This window comes from Alternaria arborescens (genome assembly GCF_004154835.1).
Source record: "Alternaria arborescens strain FERA 675 chromosome Unknown contig_44, whole genome shotgun sequence".
NCBI classification, from domain to species: domain Eukaryota; kingdom Fungi; phylum Ascomycota; class Dothideomycetes; order Pleosporales; family Pleosporaceae; genus Alternaria; species Alternaria arborescens.
Window position 1 is genome coordinate 1 of NW_021167899.1, and position 27017 is coordinate 27017.

The following is a 27017-nucleotide window of genomic DNA, read 5'->3' on the forward strand; positions in this document are numbered from 1 at the left end:
ACCCGCCACCATTCCCACTTGCCGGCTCCTTGGGAACGGGACTAGGCGTAACAGCCGGAGTCTGCGTGGGCGTAGCAAAAGGCGAACCACTCATCGGACTAGCAGCATTACTATTACCACTACCACCACCACCTCCCTGCGACATGCCCCTCTTCATACCCTCGAATCTCGATCGTAATTCTTCCAACTCCTGTCTCGCAACCGCCTCTGCCGTCTTTGCATTCACCAGCTCAAGCAGCAGCGCCTCGTTATCCGCCGGACTATTATTCTCCGTCGCGCTCAAAACACTCTGCGTAGCCAGACTACTCGAGCGCTTGGCAAACGTCTGATGCGGAGGAGGAGCAGAGTACTGTTGGTGGCGTTCAGATTTCTGGCTATTCGTTCGTCCAAGGCGCAACTCTCGCAGGCCATTTGTCGTCGTTGTGGATATGGAATCAGAGGTTGTGGAGCGAGATAGCGTGGGTGGCGTGTCTGGCGCGTTACCGTGGTCCGCTGATGTCCAACTCGCCGCCGCACTCGCCTTGCGTGCATTCTGTCGTAGTTCCTGGACGTTCTTCTCGAGCCGCTGGTTCTGGTTGTAGGAATCTGCTAATCTGTGTCGTGTATCTCGTAGCGCGTCACGCGCAATCTGCAGCTCGGCGTCGCGGTCGGATAAGTCACGGGCGAGCGCGTTGGCGCGCAGCGTTTCGTTGGCGAGCTGTTCTTTCGTACGTGTCAAGGAGTCTCGCAGAAGAGCTTTTGTTTCGAACATGGACGAGGCGCGGTGGTGGGCTTGGTGGTGGGGGAAGCGGGTTTCTAGTGTTTCTACTATTTCCACAGCTTCTTCCGATAGTTCGGGGGCATCTCCAGGCGGAGTGAGATTCGGTGGAGATGTGATTGTTGTTCGTCGGCGCGACGCGCGGGTTGATGGCGCTGCGAGTGTTGTAGTCTTCTTTCGGACTTTGTCGACAACGGTTCGGACTATCCTGTGGTCTTCCTTGCGGTCTTCGCGTTGCTTTTGCAATGCCGTTTCGAGTTCGCTATTTTGGCGTTGGAGTTGGCTCACGGACATGAGCAGTTGCTCAATCTGATAATGCAGGTCCCGGTCTTTCGCCGAAGCGCCCATGGCCATGGAACCGTGTCCCGACTTCATCGACAGCGCATCTCCATTCGAGGCGCGCGAAATATCCGTCATGGCTGTACTTTGTGTCGCAGCCGAAGCATCAGATTCGGCAGTTGAGTTGAGTGTTGAGGCAAGACTCTGTTTGGACGCGGAGCGCCTGAGGAAGCTAACCGGTCGTGAAGGCGCGGAGAGACCCGGGCTGAGTGAAACCGACTTGGTCGAAGAGTTGGACGGACCCCACAAGCGTCCCAGGAACGACGTGGCAGATTTCTGGACTTGCTGCTTGGACGAATCCTTCTCCTGAGCTTCCTTGTACTGTTGCTCCAACCCTTGCAACCGCTCGCGCGTCACGTCATTTGTGAAACCAACGAAATCTCCGACCAACTCATCCGCCGACCCCGCATTCCGCCCATATGGGTCCCAGAGTTGCCGCCCCAAAAGCAATTGCATCACGTCTTCGAACTCTGTGAGGGACAGCAGCTTTTGTTCGTTGCGCTTCATTAGCGCGAGCGCGACGCGCATGATGGTCTCGGATGCGCCTTCGGCGAATAGCACATCGTAGATGCGGAACAACATGGGCAATGGGCATGTGACTGCGAAGAAAGACAGGAACCATTGCGACAGGTAGGCGGACTGCACATCTAGCTCATCAAGATGCTGGGCTAGTTGTGGCATGTGGGAACGGAGCAAGTTCTGGAACTGGAAGATGCGCAGGTGGAGGCCAGACAGGTCTGGCAGAAAACAAGAGCGCAGATCATAGTCTTCCATGAGTCTAGTTTGGTTAGCTGACGTCGCTGTATGCAGGGCAATGCAACCTACCTCACAAGCACGCAAAAGGCCTCCTTGTCGCCCATCTGCATAAGCAGGGGGCCGACAAGGAAACCAAGACCCTGACAGTAGCCAATCTTGTGGTCATACAGACTGAAGCATTTGAGCACGCGACCGAGCATCTTTTGCCCCTCGCCTTCAGGGTCCTTGAACATCTCGACGCCTGGGAAACTTCTGCCCAGGTCCTTGTTGATGATGTTCTCGTACGGGCTCGACTCTCCGCATAGGGCGTCGTATTGGTCCTCGATGAGCTTTTCTCGCGAACCAGCTGCACTCTGCCAGACGACGCCCCGCAGTGGCGCTGGAATACCCCCTCGAATCTTGTTCAGCGAGAGGGTGGGCAGTCGCTGGACGGTTTGTGGGTAGTCGCGCACGAGGGCAGCCCAGAACTCGAGTTCGGTCATGGGCGGTGGCGAGGGCAGCTGTGAGAAGCGCATGTTGGAGGTGTCGTCGGCCACGAGGCGCTTGAGCTGGTTGAAGGAGGGCGGCCGGGACTGGCTGCGGGCGCGGGCGACCTTCATGTTGGATTTGGAGTTTGATAGTATGGCGTCGTTCTCCTGCTCCAGTCGTGCGAGGAGCAGGGCCATAGCCTAGATATGTTAGCAGATGGCGCGTGGCATAGGGGTGTGGTGCCTGCATACCTCCTCCTCGCCCTCTGGCTCCTGTTCTTCTTTTTTCTCTAGCTCGGCCCAGTCAACCTCCTCGCTTTTTCCCGAGCCATTGCTAGTTCGTCGTCCCCTGGACTCTCCCGCGGTCTTTGGTGATACTGGCGCGTCGGTGTCACGGACTGAGATGGTAGGGCTGGTTGGGGCGGGTGTCTCGATGCTGGCTTGGCTGGCACGTCGCCCAAAGGCATTGCGGATTTCTGTTGAGTTTGTTCGTGACGACGCTCTCCGCTCCTCTACTATAATTTCTGGCCGCATCACCGATTGCCTCGCGCCTTCCTCTTCCTCTGGGGTCGTTCCGTCTGTTTCTGAGAGTGGGACCGTCACCATCGAGTCGGTCGGCAGTGGCGAGCTGTCGACGTGTGTTCGCGGCTGGCGCTCCTCCTTGACCTCCATGGTGATGCTGCCGCTGGACATGTTCTGTCCTGACTGCAACTTGGTGACAGTGTCTTGACAAGAATTCGATGACGGAGCGGAAATTTGCGTCCCCGCCGTAGAGCACGACAGAACGCTTCCTTTGCTCGGGCGCTCGGTTCCGACGCTTGAGGTGCTGATGTAGAGCGTGTTTCACTCGGGTGGAAATTAGTCTCTGGCGCCGGACTTGAATCTGAATCGTGCACGCTGTGACCGTCGAGGTATTACTCTCCAGGCTGCATTCATGCAAAAGCAACAGAGTCGACAACAGCGCAGACAGGACAAGACAGCACGCGCGAAAAGAGAGCGACGAGCACGCAAAAGAGGGAATGATTTCCTTGCTCACGGCCTCGAAAGGAGGAGCATCAAGGAGGCCCTGGACTAGGCCCGCATGTCCGCTAGCTCTATCCGTCAGGGTCCACATTCGCCATTCCAACTTAATTAAGACTGGGCCAGCTGCTGCCCCTGGCCCCGCATCCCACCTACTCACCGTCAACCACATCCGCCTTTCCTATGGATCGAGCTCTTCATGCGACTGATTGCGCCAGGTCCGCGCTGATGTCACCGTCCCTCCACTGGCGAGACCTTTACCTCTTCATGCGCCCTCATATGCACACCACCAACGCGCGACGCGAGCACGGCAGTCGCGCTAAATTTCGGCCCGTCAACCAATCACCCCCGCTGACACCGCCGCCCATGCTACCTCCCACACCAGTCCGTCCGCATCGAGCCAGCATGCACTTCGCGTGCCCTCTTGAGTCGGCGCAGCTCCTACGTCCTGCCTTGGCATCGCTTAACCGGGGCGGGTTGTCATAGTACCTCAACGACTCAGGGATTACCAAAGACTACCCGACTGCCCCTGCAGACCGCCTCTTCTACAAGGCTTGCGGCACAGTTGCTCCACATGAACCGCCCATCTTTTCCCTGCTTCGCACTGATCACGATGTTCGCGTCTAGTCTAGATTTTAATGTTTGGCGATCTGTGACTTGCTCGCATGCGCTATCTGCCGTTATCTTACTCCCGAGTGCTAGCCGACAGTCTTGTTCAACATCTTCTCTACCGCAAGAGTATTCCATCCAGAAACTATACCGTGGCTACAGAGCACTTTCAGATCGCATGCAGCGTGACAAGGTAATGTATTAACAAGATGCAAAGTGTACACCTATGCCTAGGACGCTTATCTAAATCTATCGCGCATAAGCTCTCTTGGAGGTATGCTCAAGCTCGAGAGCAGGCGACAGCATCTCTACAGCTATTCGAGAGCCGGAAGACGGAAGCAATCGGTGCCCACGGAGGCTGTGGTGGTTCTATTCTCGTCGCAGTCAGGCATACTTTGACTGTTCGCTTCCATCTACCCTTGGTTTGTTCGCCATCGTGCGGTCATCCAATTTGAGGAACACACGACCAGAAACACATGCCAACAGGAGAATCGTAGACCAACTCCCCGACGACGAAGACGACAGCTGCATCGACCCAAACGGAAACTTCAAATTGTCTAGAAACATGAATACACATCAAGTAGGTAACCCATGGGCCAACAGCAACGACGACGAGAGTGACGAAGATGGCAGTCTATTTGCAAAGTTCTATCAAACATGCTTCGAGTGCTCCAAGAAGATACTCTCGCGTTCAATGGAAGAACTACAAGCGAAATATGGTGAGGTCGGTGAATGGGGGTTCAGCAGATAATGGACATGCAGTAACATGAAGACCGATTCAAAGATCTGATAGGTGATGAGATACGGCAAGAATGTTTACATGCAGCGGTGGCTAGTCAGCAGTTTTCGTAGGAGTTGTAAGTGTAATTGGTGAGTCGAGTCTTCTTGATGACATCTCTGATGATGGGAGGTCAGCATACTAGTCTCCTTACGCATAGCAGCTTCTGCCTTCTGCGTATATCCGCTGTTCTAGAGATCTGATTGTAGGATCGTGTTAGATACCATTTCAAATAGTAGAAGTGAAAGTCACCCGATATTGTATCTTTGCGGGACCTTCTTCTGAACAAGACGCTGATGAATCAGAAACGCACCGTGGATAACAGTGCACGAGATAGGGGGTTCACTGAAAAGCTGGATCACGCAGAAGTTTTTCCCTGTCCGCTAGATACTCCTCATTCGGATATTTTGGACGTTGTCGCTGCGCTTTGGCCACCACAGTGAGCACTTAGTTCAAATCTATTAGAGTTCAATACCCCACCTATACTCGACTACACCACCGCACCGGCAATTGTTGTAGCATTATGATCGCTCTGACTTGATCATATTCGACAACCAAAGGCGCTCGCAGAGGCATCACGCACGGCACGATTATGTCAAGTGCACTCTCTCCAGGAAATGACCGACCTCACATCGCCACTGCTCAAGATGGTTTCAGTCAAACGGCGAGCAGCCTGTGGAGCACAGATGAATGCCTCTTCATCCACTTGCAAGCCGAACTGGCACTCGCCGTGGTGAGCCTCTCGATCGCGTCGGCATTTCCACTAAGCGGCTCGATCACCTACCAGAACTTTTGTCAGTTCTTCGAAGAGGTAGCGAAAGGTTCTCCAGAAGGAGTATCGGAATGTACCACTAGTATCATTCCAAAGAGCGAAATTGACTACTGCTCGAAAGAGGAAGAACTGGTGGCGTCAGTGTGGTGGAAGACACAGAACCTGGTGATAAAGGCGCGTCACGCAGGTGGTTCTAAGCAACTGAAGTGGTGGCTAGTTACACCAGGAGTCTTCGATGAGTACCGGGACATCCGTAGCATGATCAGCTATAATACAGAGGTCGAGAACTCGAAGGTTCACCCGACGATCTGGGCTTTCCTCAACCGTGTCGTCCGCGAGAAGTTCCTGTATTCATGCACTGCCAAGACTACAAGTGCAAGCACCGACAAGAGTGGCATCGCTTCTGGAGTCGTCGCTAACTACATTGCGGCTGACGGCCTTGCGATATATCCAACCCAGGTTATTGATAGGGGGCCCTTGGATGACCCTTCGGATGTCGAAGGAGGCGAAGAGGGAGAAGAGACGGAGGATGATTTGGACGAATACTACGACGAAGAAGAAAAAAACGGAGAGGAAGAAGAAGGGCAACCAACCAAAACGCGCTTCAAGTCAACCAGCAAGTTCAAGAGAGGTAGCGACCATTCTGCAAATCGCGCCCAAAACAACTTTTGGAACGATGAAGAGCGACAATATCTGGTGGATAGATGTAATGCGTCGATAACCAAACATGGCCTGGTCGCTTGGCTTGACGACTTTACACAAGTCGCCAGTGAAGTCTGCAACCAGATCAACGCACATCGGTCTCAACACCCGGAAAGGTATGATGGTGGTTGTCCTCGGGGTATCGATTCGGTCCGCTCCCAGGCGATCAGGATGAGTTGCATCAAGTATTGGCACGTAAAGGCCAAAGATTGCAAGGCGAAAATAGAGAAGGGTGAGACTGTCGAGCCTGAGATGCTGAACCTAGTGGACCCGATCAAGTTCGCGGATGAAAGCCCCTGAAGGCCAAAGAAAAAGCAGTAAGGGTATGCGGCTGCAGCTTGAAGGAGGATGAGTTACAATGAAAGTTATGTGTCGGCCACTGACGAACAGTGGCATTTGGTCTACTGGTCTATCTCGTGCTGCTAGCCCTAGATAGAACCATTGCAGCTATCATAATAGTGTAGATGTTCTGACCGTGCTTACTGTGAACGTAATCGAGACACGCGTAGCCCACGATATGCATGCCTACCACTGTGTCTGCATTGCTCTTCAAGAAGATGCACAATGCGTAGTGTTCGACATAACGATCATGAGCGTGTTGATGCGAAGTGATGTTGATGCGGCTGCCGGAGAGGAGAGAGCTAGCCCACGAGGTGGTGTTGATGTTTACAGCCCGCGTAACGTCATCAACGCATCGAATTTCTCGCATTATTGAGCGGAAACTTTGGCAATCTTTCCAACTCCATTTTGATGATCAGACGTCACAATAGCGGCTGAACTTACTTCACTAGCTCGCATGTTTCTTAGCTGGTCGACATGCCAAGTATACACGAACACCTTTGCGCAATACTCGATATGCCACACGTAACGACAAATGGTACATCTCCGCGCTCAGCACAACAGAGAGGTTACCCTAGGCAGCGCAAGATTCGCGGCTTGATCGTTAGGCTCCTATACGTCCAAGAATCCTTAGTTAAGACCTCTGGCTTGCTAAAATATTCTCGCGATTGGGTCCTGACAGTTGCCGCCACGCTACTCAAGCTTCTAGGCTGAGTTGTGCATCCTGACTCGAAGAGTAGGCAAACTGAATAATGCGAGGACACTTCCTACTTTGTAACAACCATCATTACTACACCTCCCGCTATACAGGAGCCTCATGGGTAGATAGAAAGAGAGGGAACATCACATCGCTACAACAGTCATTGTTTTTATAACAGTGTAACTGGGATGAGCCCTATTGTTTTCCTACACTAGTGCTAGATCGGCGAGGCCCACTGCCCGATCTTGTTAACTCTTCTTCTCTGCTTCCCCAATTCAAACACTGCTCTTAACCGGCTTCGAATAGATTGACAGCTTGGTATGTCCTCCACATCTTTTTTGATCATCACCTATGCAAAGACTGCTACACTGAGTCTCAGCGATCTCCTTTGTTGGGTTTGCGAATGTGTCCCCACACAAGCAATAACTGCCATAGTTTATACCAAAGTGTTTGTATGCCTTGCACCTGACCGCGCATTTCTCCACCGTAATATTTGGTATCACTTCTAAGACAGCATCAAGAACATGGGGGTTGGCATCGGTGAAGCAACCCTGGTAATGAAAAGTGTTTTGGTATGTACTGATTCGGTCAAGCAAATCTTGTTGGCTCTGGAGGCTCTTTTGCTGGTCGTCTGTGAGACCTTTGACCTGGGCCATCAGAAGGTCTTTGTCGGCCTGGCATGCAGCATTGTCGACAATTTGGCTGCTACCTCCACTGGTTGCGGAGGAGAAGGGATCGAGAGGGTGCTCAAACTTGATACCGTTGGTACAAGTACAAGAACAGTTGTGTTTGTCAGATGCGTCGTTACAGACGACTGACGGCTTCGCACCTGCATGGCGTTAATGATGCTAAGAGGTACTTTCATCTTGATGTACATACCGTTATCGCACTCGTAAGAGCTTCCTGAAAGGTCGAGCGAGCTGAGGACTTGTTGTGGCGCGTAGGCAAGGGTGTTTGCGGCCAAACCGAGGACGAGGATGCTCGAAGATCTCATTGTGTGTATTGTTGGGTACGTAAGATGAGTAGTTGTGTGTTCGAGGTTGGCACAACAAAACGTGTTACAAAGCTGGGTTCTTATACCGTTGGCCTTTTCTCTAGTTCTTAGGTCCCATACTCTATCACTTCATGCGACATGCAGCCCGCTCATCCGGATAGGCTAAAGCGCTTCCATTCGCAAGCAAATACATCCGGCATGAGACCGGAGATCCGAAATTTACTTTAAGTTCTTTGGGAGACCTTCCTTTTGATAGTCTTGCATTCTGGCGCATCCTTCTATGAAGCCCTACCTTCGCTCATTACCTGACCAGCTTCCTAATCCACACGTTAGTTCATCACTTATACATGACCCTACATAAAGTAGTGATTCAAATTTAGCTTGGAAGGATTGCTCTTGAAAAAAGATCATTCAACATTAAAAGCAAGAAAGTGACTCTATTACTCACATGCGCTGTGTCTAAAGAGAGTATTCCCAGCAGAAGCCTGTTGCAATGACGGAGAATGCATTAGGATAGTTTTCTTAAGAGTTGATCATCACGCAAATATACGAGTACAGGCATTGGGCATTCCCAACATCTGTTCATCAGATTGCTTTTTGGCTCCAATCCACACAAGCTGACCAATGACACGACTGCATCGGCAGCGGACCGTTCCACTACGTTGTACACGTGCGGGCTATCCCGAGAAACTCCACAAAGACTAGTGGTAGCTTAAGCTTTGAAATGTCTGGTTCTAGTTCAATGACTGAGTCTCAATTCTCCAACGCCGTTCGGCGATGCTTTTTCTGATTCAGCGTGACCTTACTCGGTACGTGCCTCACTGTGAGAACAGCTCATCATGCACATGATGGACAACACAACGGATTTCCAATGGATGGAGGGGGCCCGGGAAATCCTTCAAGTCAACAATCAGAAGCTCTGCCATTTATAGCAGTCCAGGTCTGGTTCATAATTTCTTCAAGTTCATAATTTCTTCAAGTTCATAATCCATAGTCTACAGAAACAAACACGATGAAATCCCTCATCTTCCTCACGAGTCTTTTGTTCTGCCGCACTAGCAGCGCGCAATCCCTATCGAGCATACCTCTAGATGCATTGCTTACATGCCAGAATGGTATGTCTCTCACCTCTAGGTAGATGAACAACCACAGTTACTAACACATTCTCCTAGGGTATGCTCCCTCACTTACATGCGCCGAACCGCTGCCGGTCGACGACGACTGCACGTGTACGTGTCGCGATGGGGCAGTGTACAACCAAACTCGTCCTGATCTCTTGGGATCAGTCCCTACAACTCCTGGCACGGCAATTGGAAGTCAGATCGTTGGTACACCGTGTACTGAGGAGATTATTCAACCCTGGACAAAACTTGTGTTGCCTCACAAGGCACACACGTTGGAGCCTACAGAAATCGTCTCCGGTATTGTCGACATCGCTGAGGATAGTGTATTCCTGGTAGCCGATTCCCAGCAGAGATGCCAGCACTTTGAGGTGTACATCGACGACCAACTTGCAGGAGAGACGTTTGGAGATGGTCCGCTTGATAACAGCTGGTGCGGGGAAGTTGGAGAGGAATGTATGGAGAAACATGGTGGAAGCCATGGCTATTTCAAGCTTTCTAAAGGTAATCACTCTGAGGAAGAATCGTGTTATTTGAACTCAGGCTAACGACCGATGCTTTCTAGGACAACACAAGATTGGTCTTCGATGGGCAAAGGTCACAGATGCTTGCAAGCATTGGTCTGAAGGAGTTGGAGCCTTCCAAATCTACAAGCCTTGTTAGATAATCCTGTAGTGCTAAATCCTTGGGTTGTGGTGCGGCGGAAAGAGAAATAACGCTTAGCTTTAAAGCATTCGTTTCACCCTCTAGACCTAGAACTACGTAATGGTCGAAAAGCAAAGTGTACAAGAAGCGATAATTCAATTATACATGACGTACGCAATCAATAGATTCCGCATTCTATGAAGAGACTACAATAGACTAGCCTAGAACACTTTGGTTCTACTCGTGTATAATACTGTTAGGCCTACTTAACAATATAGATGGGCTGGAGAACAGTTTTAACATCTTCTGAAATGGAATGTTTGACCGGAAAAAACAACCTCACAAAAAATATGTAGAGCAAGTTGTAAGACTCCACTGTCGCGCCGGATACATTGCCTGCAGAGAGGCAGGCTTCTACACGTGTCAGTTGATGGGTTACCAGTTGGATTCCCTAGTGTGAACGGAACTCAGGAAGTGAATGAGAAGTTCGAGTATAGAGCCATGTTGGAACCGGGTACAATGTCATACACTGATCGTTGACTGACTCCAATCGTTGCGTCAACAGAGACAGTACCTCTTTAGTGATATTTCGGATCTCCTCCATCCGGATCGTGTAGTGATAGCGTACCCAGGTCGATAGCGAGCTGATCTAGCATGGAGACTAGCAGTGAAGAAACTCGGCAGACCCAGGAAGACATAGCAAGATTGGCGCATTTGCATTCAGAAACGGCAAATGCATCACTAAAAGAAAGTAACATACTAGTCTCGACTGCTCGAGAAGGGCCGAAGCGCCACCGTAGTGCCCGAATGACCAAATACAAGGACTTGCTTTTCCATGAACATCATCAGTGTATGCAATACCCTAGATCAGATGAACACTTTAAAAGGATAATCATAGAAGACATTGTGATAATTCAAATCTTGTCTTCAACTTTCTTTTCATCTTTCTTCTCATCTTGGCCTCATCGTCCCGTATTCACACACAATGAAAGCTGCAAGCATATTCTTTGTTTCCGCCCTGTGCACGCAGGTGTATGGCTTGGATAAGCAACAACTCCTCGGCTCGTTCGACCTTTCCGGGAGCTCTTACCAATGCGAGAACGGTAATTTAATCATATCATCTTCTCACCCAACATAACTAACATTATGTTCTAGGTGTGAAGCCTTCGATTGAATGCGTCGATCCAGCGTCAAACAAATACACCTGCTCATGCAATTGCACCAACGGCGTTATCATCAGTCAGCCGCTCACTTCGTTTACTCAGGCCGGTGGAAGCTGCTGTTCTTCTTTGGACGACTGCCAGGCAGAGATGGACAAATATGTCAAGGCCGAGCAAGAGTTGAAAACTCAGCTCAACGAGGAACGAGAAAGACACGCTAAGCGCGAGGAAGAATTTTCGGCAGCGCTGATCACCTGGAAGAGGACACCTTTCAAATATAAGGGCTGCTGGAAGGATACTTCAAGTCGAGTACTCAGAGGGAGCGGGCGAATCCACGATCTTTCAATGACGCGTCAGAAGTGCGAAACCCACTGCCAGAACTCCACACATTATGCCGTTCAGGCTGGCACTGAGTGCTGGTGTGGAAATGAAATAGCCGAAGCGACAGAGAAGCTTCAGGAGTCAGACTGTGACTACAAGTGCATGGGCGACCAGAGTCAGATATGCGGAGGCTCTTGGAAAATGTCTCTCTTTTCAAAAGAAATGTGAGTAATATCCTGGCTGAAAGGAGTTACAATGATGCCATGGGGTGTTAATTGGACGTACGTTTATCGATGTTGTCAGATTGTCTTTGTCTTTTCTAAATAGCCATTTTCATAGCGTAATAATGAGATTTTTTACTGTACCATGAATTTTCTGACGCCTTTAACTCCTGCAGATCCTTATTGTTCTCTGTGATGTATGCCGATAATCATGCTACGTGATAGTCGTCACATCCAGAATCCGCACGCATTTGGTAAGTATACCGAAAGACACTGTACTGCCCAGACGTTTCGAGATGATCCAGGTTATTTGACAGATTAGACGTGTGCAGCTGCATAGCGAGACGCGCATTGCGCTGTGGTGTTGCAAGCAGAAAGAGCAGATGTTTCAGGTTCCATTACCCTTAGATCAAGGTCTTCCCGAACAGTCATCACGCTTCTTTTCTGAGTCTCTCGTTTCGCTCAATGAGTTTTCGAGGCTGTTTGATGCCGAAAGGCCGTACAAGTACTTGATAGAGTAGATGGCCGCAGACTCTAGCAGGCAGAAGACGAATAAGACATAATCTTCAAAGCCAACTGCACAAGATTCCTGTATTCACAATACCTGCAAGAATGTCGTAGACACGGCGATGGATGATGGGAGAAGTTTAGCATCCGAACATCAAAGCACTCAGCTAATCCACGTTTGGCTCAACAGGGTTGGCATCCCATAAGGTGGTCTGGTTGAACCTTTCATGAGCGCAGTGTTCGCAGAATTTTTAGAGAACCAGGAAGACGTTATGAGCCTGAGAAGGCGTACCGGAATGCACTCAAAAGAATGACGAGTCAACAAATGAAAGCGTCAACCGCGGCTCCACATGTGAATTTGCTGAACAACAAGAACCCCTATTTTTGCGATCACTATTTGGCTTTCACCATTTCGAGTTGCGTTTTCGTCGTGTGTAACTTCGCAAGCTCGCAAACTCATTCATGCTTGTGGAGGCTGACACACCGATTTATGGGGAAGAAAGCAAGTAAATGATTGGTTCTTGTATTCAACACAGCTGATATTAGTCGGGAGCGGCTGAATTCGCTTACGTAGCTGCGTCTGCCAAATCAGAAGTGCAGCTCTACGCCACCCCCTCAAGACCCAGCGATAGCTTATTTACAACCAATCCTGTCAGCTGAGGTATTGAGATAACGCTAGACACCCCCATCTCCGCAGCCCTTCATTCGAAAGTTCCGTTCAATAACCTTCGATCATGCGTCTTCTACGATTGGATCGTGAAAAGTCCACATGGATTCTCGAAGACTTCCCGGGACGAGTGACTCCCTTCTACGCTATTCTCTTACATACTTGGGGTCGCGAAGAGGATGAGGTGAAGTTCGAAAATATCCAAAGCGGACTGCGAAGAAGATACGATACCAGCAAGCCGGGGTACGAAAAGCTCCGCTTTTGTCAAGAGAAAGTGGAGAAGGACGGCCTTGTATACTTCTGGATAGACACTTGCTGCATCAAAAAGTCGGACAGCTCCGAATTGCAACGATCGCTAGCATCCATGTTTTACTGGTATCAGAGGGCTGCCAGATGCTATGTGTACCTCTGCGATGTATCCATCTACGAATCCACTGAACATACCGATTCCGAATGGGAACAAGCGTTCTCACGGAGCAGATGGTTCAAGCGTGGCTGGACGCTTCAGGAACTGATCGCGCCAAAATCAGTTTTCTTCTTTTCCAAGGAGAAAAGCTTCCTAGGCGATAAGAAGGAACTGGCATCTACGATCAGCACCGTTACTCGCATTCCCCGTCCAGCTCTCGAAGGAGTGGAACTGTCGCGCTATAGATGGGACGAGCGGATGTCTTGGACATTTGGCCGCGTTACGACAGTCCCAGAAGATTCTGCTTACTGTTTGATCGGTATCTTCGATGTGGAGCTAAACATGTTGTACGCAGAGGGCGACTACCACAAGAGGCAGGGTGCAGCCATGAGAAGGCTTCAACGAGCCATCCAAGTGGAGGATACGGAATCTGAACGAGCACAAGACATCATACGCATTGGTGGCGCATCTTGGAGTGACCTGGTCACATTGAGCGAGAAGGATCTGCGACAGATGGACCTCGACCTTGAAGCATATCAGGAGTGGCTGCTTTTCGAATTTCCAAAGCAACACAATGATGGATTGACAAACCTTACCAACATTTCGCAGACTGCAGGCAAACGGATGAAGGACTTGCTAGCAAAGCACGGGGTCCGTTACCAAGATCTGACAGATCTTGGGGCTAACGTAAAATCTTGGGAGAAGCCGTGGGCCGTTTACAAGGACGAGAGGGCCACTGCTCAAGCTCGAGTGCAGGCGCTGGTACAAAATCGGTGGTACTGGACAAAGAGGAATGAGGACGTGTTTACAGGCATCACTGCAGCTAGAACGTTTGAAGATCTGATGATTTGGAGGGGAAGGTGGAAAATTTAACCTTGTCAATATTAGAAAGATGGGTTGAACGCTTCCTTGTCGATTGTTCCGAGTGTATCACCAACTGGCTAGCTGCTTCGCTCGATCAAATCCACCCCGTAGTTGCCTCTCTGGCTTGACCACCTTGCCTTGCAACACCGTGTATTTGATAATGTTCTCACAGTCCTCAGGCTTCACCCGCGCCAGCCATATGCATTGCGCAGCCTCGCCATTGCCTTCTGCCTCCTGTTCTTTGTTGGCATCCAACAAGACCTCTTGACCATTGTCATCCTCGAGTTTCAGCTCCTCGAGTCGTTTCTCCGCGCCATTGCTGTGTCCGTTCACCTTCTCAGGCCGTGAGACGACCGAAGAATGCCGGTACACCATGACATTTGCCGAGAACTTGTGACCCCCAACGTGACTTATAAAGTATATTCCTACACCGCCCGGCCGCTCATCGTGCAAGTCGCGGTAAAGTCCCATTGGTCGCAGCAGCCGCTCAAACTCTTTCCGTAGTAAAGGTGCCGACTGGCCGCAACGCGCGTCTCGCGTTTTCTGACTGCACATCAAGATCAGGTATTTGTGGGGACATGGTCGGGCTTTGAGCTGCGAGGTGGCGGGTAGCGACGGTGGTATCGAGGAGGGGGTAGGTTCGGCGGAAGAAGTCTCTTCCGGGGATTTAGGTGGTGGTAACGCCGAAGCCTTGTGGGAGCGCAACGGCATGTTGTTCGTCGGTCCGGGGTTGACAAAGCCGGTGATGAGCTCTGGTATGTTCGCTGGCGTGACATTGTCTATGAACTGCCACGATGGTAGCAGTAGCACCATTGAACTGTGATCTGAGTGGTCTGGGACGGGCATGTTCGAGGCGGACAGCATGAGTTTCTATGCACAGTCAGCGATAACACTTGATATAGCCGCAAGACGTGCGACTAGGCAATGTCTCCCACTCACCCCGTTGCTAGGCTTCGCATCCCCTCTGTCTACCGCCTCCATAATGCTGCCCTTTTCATCTGCAACATCGCGTACCCAATCCGTCTTGCCAGTCGCAACGATAAGATGCGTACTCCATCCTTTCACGTGCCCGTACAGTTCCTCCGTCTCGTCAATCTCGAACTTTCGCGGGTATTTGACACTGCAACTGGCGCAGTCGTGCAGACAATCGTCTCCATCTACCGCGGGGTCGGTGGTCGGGAACAACTCCTCCGTCTTCTTGGCTTTGGTGAACTCGTCGCTGTCCTTGTTCACTGTAGGAACTTCAGACGACGACAATGCCGACGTCAGTTTGTAGGAGAGGTTTCGCAACATTGCAGGGACTCGGTATGCGTTTATCGGCCTGTGGGGCGTCTTGGAAGGTGCCATGGCAACTTTATATCAGATGTGGAGATTAGATCGCCAAGGCGCGGAATGTGGGCGCGGTGATGACGCCGTTGCTTAGTAGTCGTTGACGGTACCTGGAATGGATGCAAAGTCGCCCGTTGTCGCCCGCTGTAGCCTAAACTGAACGACAACGATATCGAGAAGCTGTTCTTATTACTCGCTCACTAAGACGCTGACCGCTCCTTATATTGCTTTTGGTGTTCCGGTGAATTGTATCGGCCCTCGGAGCTCGCACCATCAGATAACGCGACAGATGCTCGGATTTACCGTTATACGAGGCCGGACTTCCTCACTTTCTCCGACTCTTCCAAAGAGCAACCTCTACTCGGCTCCACCTACGTAAGCACCGCTCACACCTCCCCTACGCTAGTCGCGTATGGATAGAACTTCTTTCCCAGCGAACCGTTGCCTTGTCGCCGTGGCTTCTGCCTGATACGCGTCTCAACAACACGTACGCGAAGACGCGTCAGTCGCGCAGTATGTGGCTCAAAATGCTCAACGGGGCGCCATTGCGCGGATACCTAAACTTCGATGATGATACGCTCCTGCCAGTCGAGGAGTGTCGTCTTTTTGATGCTGCAAGCAGTACACTCTCATCTACTAATGACTCGACAGCAGTCATCAAATGGCGTGGTATTTCGTTCGAAGACTCCCGACTTCGAACCGGATGGTCACAGCCTATCCTTCCAGATTGTAGCCCAGGTCGCGAAACATCAGATCTTTCGCTCCCCAACGTGAAGGAATTCGTTTCGTTTCTACCAGAAGACACAACCAGTCTGGAGTCCAAGATCGCCTTCGAAGATGCCTCATTGGCCACGAATAGCTTCCTTGAGCAGTCGCTCATGTTCCACGATACGTTGTTATCGTCTCAAGTCTTACCGGATGACATGACTGATAAGACTATCAGCTCCTCATCATTCCTGACTACTTCCTTCGGAACTACGGCATCTGAGTTCAGTAGCCCGAGCAAGGTCGGTGAGCATACTGTGAACATCCAGGTTCCACCCAAGATGGCCATCACACCCCTTGGGTCACTTCCCAGTGCACAGCGCTTGCGAGCGATCTACCCGCAAACGCCTACGCCGAATTTCCTATGTGCTGTGACAGCAACTCCCGAACAGAAAGAAGTCTTTGTGCGGAAAGGTGGATACAAAATGAAGCTATGGGAGATCATTGTCGCGGACGATACACGCTCGAACTTCAAGGTCACATTCTGGCTACGTCCACCTCGAGAGTCAGACAACGAGCAAGATCGTGTTCAAAACTTGCTCCTTCAAACACTCAAGAGCATCAAAGTTGGCGACATTCTTCTTCTCCGGAACATTGCGCTGACGTCCTTCGGCGACAACGTTTTTGGCCAATCTCTGAACCCAACTATCGCACGTGCACGAACAAGCATCGACGTCTTGACAAAAGGTGGCGCCGGTTCATCTGCTCAGCTAGGTGAACTACCCGCGCCAGTAGCTGACAGCTTCAAAAGGGTCAAGAGATGGGCAAAGATGCATATCGCTTCTGATAGTGCAGGCTCAAGGAAGAGAAAAGGAAGCGCCGCAAAGCAAGGAAAATATGCGAAACGGACTCATCGAAGTTTTGATGTCGATGATTCGATGCCTCCCGATACTATGGAAAGTGTATAAAGTGCATTCCCCACAACTTCACGATGAGACCAGATTTGCCGGTTAGCAATCACCACGTGCTGATAACAATTGTCGCATGTTTCATGTCCATCCGTCACTCCCGATTTTGGCAGGTGCCTGAATTTCGGCTGCTCGTCAATTCGCTCTTCGTGGTTGTCGCACCATGCCGCGGTGGCCTGTGCTGCAGCCCTGCCATCTTAGACAATCAACATCGCACACCTTCTCCACGTCACAGCCACAATCAGTATACGGCTCCGAGGGGAGACGATTGGCTCGTAGCAAAGTTTGGATACACACTCGCTCGATAGAGATGGAGTGCCCTTACCATCTGCTTCATCCATCTCCACACATCTTGGGCTATGTGTTTGTTATGATCACATTGACCGAGAAGCGCAGTGATGATGGAGTTTTGCAGTTCAGAACTTACAGTTGAAGCAATCCTACAATAACTCTACTTGGTGTTCTGGCTGTCTGTCATTCGCGCTCCACCGTCCTTGGCATTTTCATGCGTAGAAACCAAACATGTTTCGAACATCACCTTACTTGCAAGGATACACCAGGAAACAGTGGTGCATGTGTCGCGACAAATGCATATTGAGAAGGTGTGGATAGTCCTACGCATGAAGTACCTGTGGTACAGCCCGGAACGTCACGCACACGGAGCGGGGCAGGCAGTGGGTTGTGCGAATAGCCGTTCATCTTACTGGCATCTTATATACCTGATCATGTCGCTGTTCAGTTGCACACCACAGCATCGCTCGTCCAGTCTTTCTTTCAGTCCTAGTGACATTCAGTCTTTTCCCCAGCAACTTGTTGCATCTTCATTCTTTCAGATCTTGACGATCTCTTCCTTTCGTTACCGGCTGTGCCATCATGCATTCATTCTTTTCTACACTCACTGGTCTTGCTTCCTTGCTCTCGTTACTCGGAAATGTACAAGCTTTATCCAACTCAACGAACGGCCCCTCGTGCGGAGTCGCCAAGGCAGACGACAGCTCCTACTTCAGTGTCGTTGGAGTCCAGGGAACGGGTGTGCACCCGCGACAGGAGCTCCGCGAGCTTGAGAAAGACACGGAACTATGGAACATCTTTATCCAGGCGTTTGCTCGCTTCCAGGCTATGGACCAGAGTCAAAAGACCTCTTTCTACCAGGTTGCAGGTATGCTATTCCCGCTGCTACTAGAGAGCTCCACTGACACCTGCAAGGGATACACGGAGTGCCCTTCAAACAATGGGACGGCGTAAATGGAACAGCTGGCCAAGAGATGATGGGCTACTGCCCTCATACGTCTAGCATGTTTGGTCCCTGGCACCGACCGTATCTTGCGCTGTTCGAGCAGGTTCTCCATGATCGCGCTGTCGACGTTGCCAATGAGTATCCTATCGGCGAGGCCCGTAACAAGGCCTTAGACATCGCCAAACGCGTGCGTCTTCCATACTGGGATTGGGCAATGGATCCGCCGAACGCCCAGGAAGGCGTCGTACCTGAAAGTGTGCGTTGCCGAACGCAAACTGTCACTTTCCCCAATGGCACTGTAGCGGACATCCCGAACCCGCTATATCGATACGATTTCCATCCTTTGAAGTACGATGACTTTGCTCCTTTGAGCGAATTCGAGTTCAAGTACTGGAACCACACTATTCGGTACCCACTTGATCCGCATGCTGCCAATGCTACTAGCCGTAACAGCGATGTCAACGCGCGAGTCGGCAAACAGCAACCCAACCTTCGCGATATGCTTTACAAGTTGTTGACGACCTACCAGCCGTTCAGTCAAGTAAGCAACAAGGCGAATGGCGGCAAGATTGGGAATTTCGAGACACTTCACGATGGTCTGCACAACGTCTTCGGATTGGGTCATATGGGTATTGTCGAGGTTTCGGCGTTTGACCCTATCTTCTGGTTTCATCATTGTAACATTGATCGAATCATAACCATGTATCAAGCCCGTTATCCTGATACTTGGATTGAAGACGCCGTACAACATTCAGGCACGTTCGCCGTCCCTCGGGGTAGTGTTCTCGGGACTGCTTCGCCACTGGCACCATTCCATATGAACGCTCTCGGCGATATGTGGACTGCCACCACTTCGCGGAACTGGACTTCCTTTGGGTACACCTACCCTGAGGTTGCCAACAACCCTAGCAACGCTACACTTACATCTTCCATCAACCACTTGTACAAGGCTCAGACTCAGGGCTTGAGCGACAAGAACTTGACAGTCCCAGCTCCAGGCGGTGGCACGAACAACCGTACGGCACAGGCTATCGACTGGCAATGTGAAGTCAATATGCCAACCGATATCAAGATATCGTACTCCGTTCGCGCCTTCCTTGGTGAACCAAGTTCCAACCCGATTGACTGGCCAACGGATTCCAACTATGTTGGTCAGCTCGCATCCATGTCTTCTCCACGGATGAGTTCCTCGGTCATCGTCACAGGTAACATTGGCCTGACCGAGAAGCTTGCGCAAAAGCATGCTTCCGGCGAGCTCAAGAGCCTGGACAAAGAAACTGTGCAAGCCTACCTGAAGGAGAAGTTCAGCTGGCGCATTCAGGCTCTGGACTTCAGCGAGATCCCACGTAACAAGCCACCGGCTGGCTTGAACGTCACCGTCTTCAACGTGCCAGTCAGCATTCCAGAGTCCGACACCGAAGTGCCTACCTGGAACGGCGATGTCGAATACAACGACGACATCGAAGGCAACCCGCCTGTATACGATGGACCTGGTCCTGACGGCACTAACTCGACTCTCCCTGCTGACAAGGCGAGTGGATCGTACAATGTTGGCACCGGCGAGTTCGAGTGGAAGAAAGCACCGGATGTTGCGTCAGTGCCGGCGGATCCCAGGACTGAAACTAGGCTCGTGGAGTCTGTCATCACGCAGTATGTGACACTTGGTGCTTCTGCTACCCAGACGTCCACGCCGATGTCGACGGCTGTTCAGGTTTCTAGTAAGGAGATCGTGTCAGAGGTGCCTGTGTCTGCTGCGCCAACTGTGTCGGAGCAAGCGCCTGAGCCGACTGCGCCTGCTGACCGGAGGACTACGGTTGTGACTTCTGTGATCATGGAGTATGTCACTGTGTAGGCGGTGAGGATATCAGCTTGATCTTGATCTAGTTGTCGTTGGCTACATTCCAATCCTTTTTCCTTGGTCTTCCTGTATAAGGCTCATCTCACGCTGGTGCGCACTTGCACTAACACACTCATTTCATGTTCATGTATATACACCATCACATTCGCTCTATGTCGCTGTACATACATCATAACGCTTTACGCATCACGCTCATTTTGCTACGAACGCAGAAAGAATCAACTTTTTTGTTGCTATCCTCTTTTGTGTGCGTGTTGTTTGTTAGCATCATGTCCGATGCCTTTTCCGCTTGGCTTGTCTCCGTTTAGGCTCATCTACCTATCTTACACCGAAAGAGAATGAGAAACAAAGGAAAGGAGTTCTTGCACCTGCTCATACTCACAGTTTCCAGCAAATGGATCCTTGCGTGTCTTTCTCTGCAGATCGTATGGTCTCGACTCAACCTGCCCACCATGCCAGCCTTTAGTCCACTACTAAAACACACAAAAGCGTAAGCCTAACGGTATCAATTCATGCATCCCACATGGGGAGATGGCAGGTATGTTGAAAGCCTAAGCTGCCTGTCACAGTTCGTTATTATTACTGCTAGATACCACCATACACCCGACGTGTTTTGAACGCACATGCATCCGCGACAACATGAGATTCGCAAGCAGAAAGACTCATGCGGTATCGAGCGACTCAGACAGACTGAATGAGCCAGTAAGTAGATGCTGCATCGCTTTCTTCTGCTGCGGTTGCGGGCATGCAAAGACAACAGCCTCTTAAGGTCTGCTTGCGACGACCCAAGTTTGCGACCCTATCACGGTCGCCAGTGCAAAGATATAAGGCACTGCAACGCATCTCCCCCAATAGGAAGAGACTTCCAAGCGGCTTTCAGTATCCATGATGCGTCAATTATGTTGCTTCGAGACCGATGAGATCGCAAAGGTGACTACCTAGGTACCCAACGTGCTTAGCGCACCTGACTTATTGCTAACAACGCAAACACCTTATTTGTCATATGTATCGAGGGATGATGCCATGCAAGTCTCGGGCCATCTCTATACTTATATCATGTACTATCGAAGTATGATGTTGTTGAGCGCGTGAAATGTCAACGTTGATGGGACGTAAACACCACCTGCCGCCACCACTGCCTCCGCCCCACCCGATTCCTGAGCGACAGGTAAAGAACGAAGTATCGCACGCACTTCATCCCCCCCTTCTGAATTCACGCAGTGCAATGTTCGCGTTAATAAGAATGGTAGCATCACTTTTGAGTTCAAGTAGCATCTTAGGCTCATAGTAGGAACAAATACATACTGCGCACAGCAAACTGCTTACCTCGGTAGGTACTATCGCTTTGCATAATGATGAACTTTCGCATCGATTGTGCCACACCCGCGCATTTTCGTGGGTTATACTGGTCAGCCATAAGGCCAAACTGGTCCTATGCTGGACTTCCAAGACCTTTCGAGACCGAGTGGAAAGAGCTGGACGGCACAAAAGGTACCTTGGCAGTACTTGTTCAATGCAGGAAGAATTCTGTTCAATCATTCTCCATAGAGTGCATTAGAAAAGAGAAGACAGGACATTGTATTTTAATATTGTTTTTGGAGGTAAGTGTGTAAACAATGTTAGAAGCATTTGTATACGGCCCGGACCAGAAGGGGGTTTTAGACGCGTAGATGTCGCTATATGAAAGTTGAACCGCGCGCAGAAATTGCATTAGCTTATTAGCACTGCATAGACGCTCTTTTGAAATTACTATAATACTATTCTAGCGCAATAAAGCGACCTCTAATTGACTAAAACACTCCTCCGCGCGCTGTTGTATTGTAACCTGTCTAACAGAGTCACCGCAACCGCCCGAACCGTACCCATGTAAGACGAAGTGCTACTAATATGCACCAAAGCATGCCATGAGTCACAGTAGTCAGACCAGTCCATGCTTTCCGCTGGCCACACGCCAGACACATGCCCAAGCATCGATCCCTCCGATAATCGCGCAACTGCAGCCACTGGATACTATGTTCACACTGGGCACGGCGAGAAAGACCGCGGTCTGATCGAGCCAGTAAGAGCAGACTATATTTGCCTCCTGATTGCTAGGAGCTGCTACTCGCAGCTCTTCCCCTGCCTATGGGAGCTCAAGACGGCGGAATGCTCAGTGCACCACATCAAGACTAGGAACTCATATCGATCCTACAACAGCATGTTTCCCAGAGTAGTTTGACCTACTAGCTATTTCGTCTATATCGAAACAGTCTGGCACAGCCCACCCGCATAGTACCATGTTGACCAACTAGCTTTGAGACGACCTGCGTCGCACATACGTCCATGATTACATCCACAAGATCATGGACGCTCTGTATCCAAAGCACATCGAGCATGGTCAAGCTCGTATTGCTCACTCCCATTTCCCTGCCAACGCTCTGGTGCTACTAGACTGGATGATTGACCGGTTTGATGGACTGTGGACCTCTCCCTTGCTTCTCCAGAACCTTGGAGCGAAAGCAGGCCAGGACAAATCGAGAAAAAGATAACCCCAACAACACACAGGTATTGAGTAAACAATACGGGAATAACTTACAGCAGCCATGGTCTAAACGATGTCCAATGCGGCGTATGTCCTGGCCAGCGCATGGAGCCATTTCATAGCAATCGTCAGATCAATGCATAACTCTGCGCTTGCTCAGCCCGTAGCCCCAGTAGGACACGCTATGACCAAGACTAGGCAGCCACCTCACGAAACACTTGGAGCTTTGGCCACCGCTGCATAGCCTTACAGATTGACCAGGGTGGCGTAAAGGATTCAGGCTGACGTTTGAACCACAGACTATGCAGCTATGGTTGCTCGAAATCCAAACCTTCCTGGTAAACAAGGCCGCGGCTGGGCCCACTAAGTTTCTACATATCTGCATGTTGCGATTGAGCGGCATGCTGAACATGGGGTGTATATATGCGCGTCTTTCCTCAAGGAGCCGATCAGCGGGCTGAAAGCCCGCAGTGTCACGCCGTAGAGACTGTGCGTCCAAGGCACCTTCAGCCCTTCCGCTTTCCCCGTCCGCGGCGCCAGGGGATCTCGGGACGCAGAATCCTTCACATTCTGATTGGATAGAACCAAAGCTGTTGAGTCACACTCGAGCCATCAATCCAAGGGTAATGAAATCATTTTGGAGCCTCCCTCTGGTTTGGAAACTCATAGCATGCTGTAGACATCGCTTGGCACAATGCCGGTACAACCGTTTGCCACGGCGTTTGATCATGAAAATCAATCGGAAAGCATGCGAACCAATCATAGATGCAAAGTCGGACGGCGTTATGAAAGTACCAAGAGGTACCGTTCCAATTTTCTTCACACTGAATGATGCATCGGGCGCCGGCGGGTCGATTGCGGCGTCACCTTGCAATCGCCAGAAAGTCCATGTTCAGAAACGTTATGTGATTGTAACCTAGAATCTTCCTACTCCACATGTTCAATTTGACCAAACTCCTCTATCGAATGTACCAATGTGAAAAAGAGAGAACTCAAGGAAGATAGCTCATTATAGGCCACCGTCATTGGCTTCCTCATTCTGTACCAGGTTTGAAGGCGGCAGCTAAGGAAAAGGAACTTCGCGATGCAGGAAGCAGTTTCCCTTCTCGGTTCGCTGGCCATCGAACAAAGAATTTCAAGTCTCTACCGATTATCTCGATCTGGAGGAGCACCTCTACGCGGATCTTCAGGTCTTGCGTAGACAACCCTTTCTCTTTGTGGGCTTTGACATGATGCTCTTTGAGATCGGTCACATCAAAGACAACCTTGCCTAGCTGCGTAGTCCTTCCTAGAAGAAGTGTATGAGCATCGTGCTATATTGTAGCGATAAAATCTTCACTAACCTTTGTTGTGTTTGGATGTGCGCTGCCAGTAGTCCTCCGTGCAACTATCCGAAATGAAGAGGAGTTCTTGTCCTTTCCAGTACCTTGTGTCCTCTGAGAATAGATGCCGGACCACAGCTTCGACTCGGTGTACGCGCGGGATCACATCGTGGCCCTGAGAAAAGAAGTCAGTCTACGTGACAGCCGACTTGTGCAGAGCTCATGCGTACTTTTTTGAGGATCCACAGAATCGTGTTCTTGATGACATATTCCCCTTCTCCATCTTTCTGTGCCTTCTGTTTGGTGATGCATGGATCTGTGGAGTCTTCTTCCCAATTGATGTGGCGATAGATCCCAATACTCTGAGTCGGGATACGTTCCGGTCCAAGCTGTTTGTTTTGGGCTCGCATGATAGCACCCATAGCTATCGCAGAAGCTCCTTTGTTTCTGGTAGTATGAATTAGCGATAACAGCGTCAATGAAATAAGAGTGTTCCTGGTGCGCAACATACGCGAGAGCGAACTTCATGTCAATCAGGGAGCCATTTCTGTGGTTGAGTGAATTCAGCCATATTCGGAGGTACTCTCTCAAGGCTGGAGAGTCTCCGAATCCACCAATTACGACAATGGAATCAACCACAATGTTTTTCGTAGAGGCGGATGATATCTGTTCCTCCATAAGATCTCGGATGATCTCTAATGAAGGTTTGAAAATGTTCCACATGTCGTCGCTTGGTGGATCAGCGGAGAGACTTTTGTAACAGGATATTTAAACCACTTACTAGTCCAATACGTAACGCCCATCCAATAGGCGTCGGTTATTGTGTGATGCTCGGAGACCCATGAGTGGGAATCTGAAGCGCTGGGATCTGTTACGCCACTGGAAGGATCTTTTGTGTTCGTTTTCAAATTTTGGCATGATGTAATCGTCGACAATGGATTCGATAGTCACCGTTGCGGCGAGGTATTCTTGATCGCGAAGATCGGATAGCGCAAACGCTCGCATTCGCTCATTAAGATCGCTTGATCCACACATGGCCCCTAAGATATAGTCAGTTTCCGCTTCCCCTTCGTGGTTTTGAGGATTGATCTACCGGAAGGAGGGTTTATCTCTTTTTCGAGGCGCAAGGGTTCAACTTCCGTTGTTCGATATAGGCCAAGGTCTGTTGTGCCCCCGCCGCTGTCGACAAGAAGAAACACTCCCAAACGCTGACCATGTTAGCATGTTTGTCCTTTAAAATAGAACGCATTCACATACTTTGATAACGCCATCGCGCTGATTAGATTCAAGGGCGTATGAAGCTCCTGCCTCAGCTTCGTTCACCATGAATAGGTTGACTGTTGAACCACGTTGATCTCGGATCAAACCAAATCCAGATTCTTGCATTGCTGATTCAATGCATTTGCTCATCAACGCATTCGCCATGGTGCTCCAGCAGACTGGTACAGAGAACGTAAGTTCAACTAGACTTATGTGTTAGCAGGAACGATAGAAAACTGCCAGGCCGCACTGTCAAATACCAGATTTATCATCGATGAAGCTATCAGCCATCTCCAGAGTTTGCTTGATGCGGTGGAAATAATATATCAATATGTGTCGTATGATATCATGCTCGGATTCTATCAAGCAATGAGCTTTAAGTTTCTGTACTTCCTTCGCAACATCACCCTTAGCATCCCGAGTCCAGGCACAACCCGTATCGTCAAGAAGCAACTTCATTCGCCTTACGTGAGCAACAATTCTGTCATTGGGTTTCAATTCGTCCTGCCAGCTTTGTGCTTTGTAACCGTGCAGCCTGGAAGCAAGGCTATAGACACTTTCCGTTGGAACTTGCCTGTAGTCGGATTGTTGACAAGAATCTCCATCCCACTGGTCAATGGTGTGAATAGTCGGGTCACCCTTTCTAGCAAACGCAACGCTAGTATATGTCGTGCCGAAATCGAGCGCAATACGGTAGTCGGGTTCAGTAGGTCGGTCAGTGACCATGACTGATGGCTGAGTAGCTTCGGATGTCTGACGTGTAATGTTGTGAGCGGCTTTCATCCTTTTAACGGAGTCTCGCAGAATGGTGTTATCAGCGCCAGAGTCTGGCATGTTGGATACTTGCGGAACCAAGCATGGGTGGGAGGTGCGTCGCTTCTTGGGCCGTCTTATGTTGAGTGTGACAAAGTTCTCGTTGACTGGACGTCTAATGATTCTTCCCTTTGATGATTTGACATCCGACATGACTTCAGCCATCGCGTCTCAGAAGTGATGGAAAGCAGGTCGTGTTCATGAGAGGAAGAAGTAGATAAGCCCGTCAACTCTGTGGGAAGGTACGCTAAGAAATATTGTGTCTAAAGTACCGCTATACCTAATTAAAGTATCAGCTGCACCTAGGAACTGGGTGGTGTCCTCGGACCTAAAATATTTGCAAGATTGGCACGCGTATCATAGCAGCGTCTGCATCATTGGCGTCTGGCACGTCACTAGCTCAATACGATACGCCAATCGAGCTTGGACCGATATGTATGACTGGTGTTATGCATCTCTTCTCGGTTCTCAAATTTATCCTTGTTATCATCGAAGCAGTTGTCTTGGGACAACGCATGATGCAAGTTAGTCCTCAATGTTTCAGAAATTCGTATCGCAGCAGCTCTTTTGGTTCTGTGATGAAGCTGCATATCGGATTATGTGGCTTGGATCGTTGTGGCGTAGTTGAATTCGCCTGAAACAAGGCAACCGACAAGCACCCCGGCCGATCAAGGGCTAACATTGGTCAACATTGCTACATTGTCAGGGGCAACGTTTCCGAAATAATTTGCGAAAACTCCAAATGAGAGCGTTGAAATTATTACACCGTTTAGGCTTATCACTTCCGTTATGTGCCTGGCCTTCGGTCAGGCACTCGTCCTTCTCTTCTGTGTTGCCAAGAACACCCAAGTGTTTTCTT

At 50.2% G+C, this 27017-nt stretch overlaps 10 protein-coding genes across 10 annotated transcripts; 6 read left to right on the top strand and 4 right to left on the bottom strand.

Moving 5' to 3' along the window:
• Positions 1 to 2991, bottom strand: AA0111_g11108 (hypothetical protein; the record flags this gene model as incomplete). The annotated part of the gene is made up of 3 exons (XM_028644936.1): positions 1 to 1874; positions 1922 to 2520; positions 2572 to 2991. Coding segments are annotated over 3 exons (2893 nt in total), but the record flags the coding sequence as incomplete, so codon positions are not given.
• Positions 2992 to 5318: 2327 nt separating this feature from the next.
• On the top strand, positions 5319 to 6500 carry AA0111_g11109 (hypothetical protein; the record flags this gene model as incomplete). Its single annotated transcript, XM_028644937.1, has 1 exon — positions 5319 to 6500. One exon carries the CDS (start codon positions 5319 to 5321, stop codon positions 6498 to 6500), a length of 1182 nt encoding a protein of 393 aa, XP_028501282.1.
• Positions 6501 to 7514: 1014 nt separating this feature from the next.
• AA0111_g11110 (hypothetical protein) lies at positions 7515 to 8233 on the bottom strand (the record flags this gene model as incomplete). The annotated part of the gene is made up of 2 exons (XM_028644939.1): positions 7515 to 8068; positions 8119 to 8233. 2 exons carry the CDS (start codon positions 8231 to 8233, stop codon positions 7515 to 7517), a joined length of 669 nt encoding a protein of 222 aa, XP_028501260.1.
• A 1012-nt stretch (positions 8234 to 9245) lies between these two features.
• Positions 9246 to 10017, top strand: AA0111_g11111 (hypothetical protein; the record flags this gene model as incomplete). The annotated part of the gene is made up of 3 exons (XM_028644940.1): positions 9246 to 9348; positions 9406 to 9858; positions 9920 to 10017. The coding sequence occupies 3 exons, from the start codon at positions 9246 to 9248 to the stop codon at positions 10015 to 10017; spliced, it is 654 nt and encodes a 217-aa protein (XP_028501259.1).
• Positions 10018 to 10984: 967 nt separating this feature from the next.
• AA0111_g11112 (hypothetical protein) lies at positions 10985 to 11708 on the top strand (the record flags this gene model as incomplete). Its single annotated transcript, XM_028644941.1, has 2 exons — positions 10985 to 11102; positions 11155 to 11708. 2 exons carry the CDS (start codon positions 10985 to 10987, stop codon positions 11706 to 11708), a joined length of 672 nt encoding a protein of 223 aa, XP_028501258.1.
• Positions 11709 to 12942: 1234 nt separating this feature from the next.
• AA0111_g11113 (hypothetical protein) lies at positions 12943 to 14154 on the top strand (the record flags this gene model as incomplete). Its single annotated transcript, XM_028644942.1, has 1 exon — positions 12943 to 14154. One exon carries the CDS (start codon positions 12943 to 12945, stop codon positions 14152 to 14154), a length of 1212 nt encoding a protein of 403 aa, XP_028501257.1.
• A 57-nt stretch (positions 14155 to 14211) lies between these two features.
• On the bottom strand, positions 14212 to 15492 carry AA0111_g11114 (hypothetical protein; the record flags this gene model as incomplete). The annotated part of the gene is made up of 2 exons (XM_028644943.1): positions 14212 to 15015; positions 15085 to 15492. The coding sequence occupies 2 exons, from the start codon at positions 15490 to 15492 to the stop codon at positions 14212 to 14214; spliced, it is 1212 nt and encodes a 403-aa protein (XP_028501292.1).
• A 509-nt stretch (positions 15493 to 16001) lies between these two features.
• Positions 16002 to 17147, top strand: AA0111_g11115 (hypothetical protein; the record flags this gene model as incomplete). The annotated part of the gene is made up of 1 exon (XM_028644944.1): positions 16002 to 17147. One exon carries the CDS (start codon positions 16002 to 16004, stop codon positions 17145 to 17147), a length of 1146 nt encoding a protein of 381 aa, XP_028501256.1.
• Positions 17148 to 18020: 873 nt separating this feature from the next.
• On the top strand, positions 18021 to 20236 carry AA0111_g11116 (hypothetical protein; the record flags this gene model as incomplete). The annotated part of the gene is made up of 2 exons (XM_028644945.1): positions 18021 to 18306; positions 18354 to 20236. The coding sequence occupies 2 exons, from the start codon at positions 18021 to 18023 to the stop codon at positions 20234 to 20236; spliced, it is 2169 nt and encodes a 722-aa protein (XP_028501255.1).
• A 3561-nt stretch (positions 20237 to 23797) lies between these two features.
• On the bottom strand, positions 23798 to 26179 carry AA0111_g11117 (hypothetical protein; the record flags this gene model as incomplete). Its single annotated transcript, XM_028644946.1, has 8 exons — positions 23798 to 24051; positions 24107 to 24260; positions 24316 to 24532; positions 24597 to 24815; positions 24867 to 25125; positions 25179 to 25293; positions 25343 to 25548; positions 25606 to 26179. 8 exons carry the CDS (start codon positions 26177 to 26179, stop codon positions 23798 to 23800), a joined length of 1998 nt encoding a protein of 665 aa, XP_028501254.1.
• Positions 26180 to 27017: the final 838 nt, after the last annotated feature.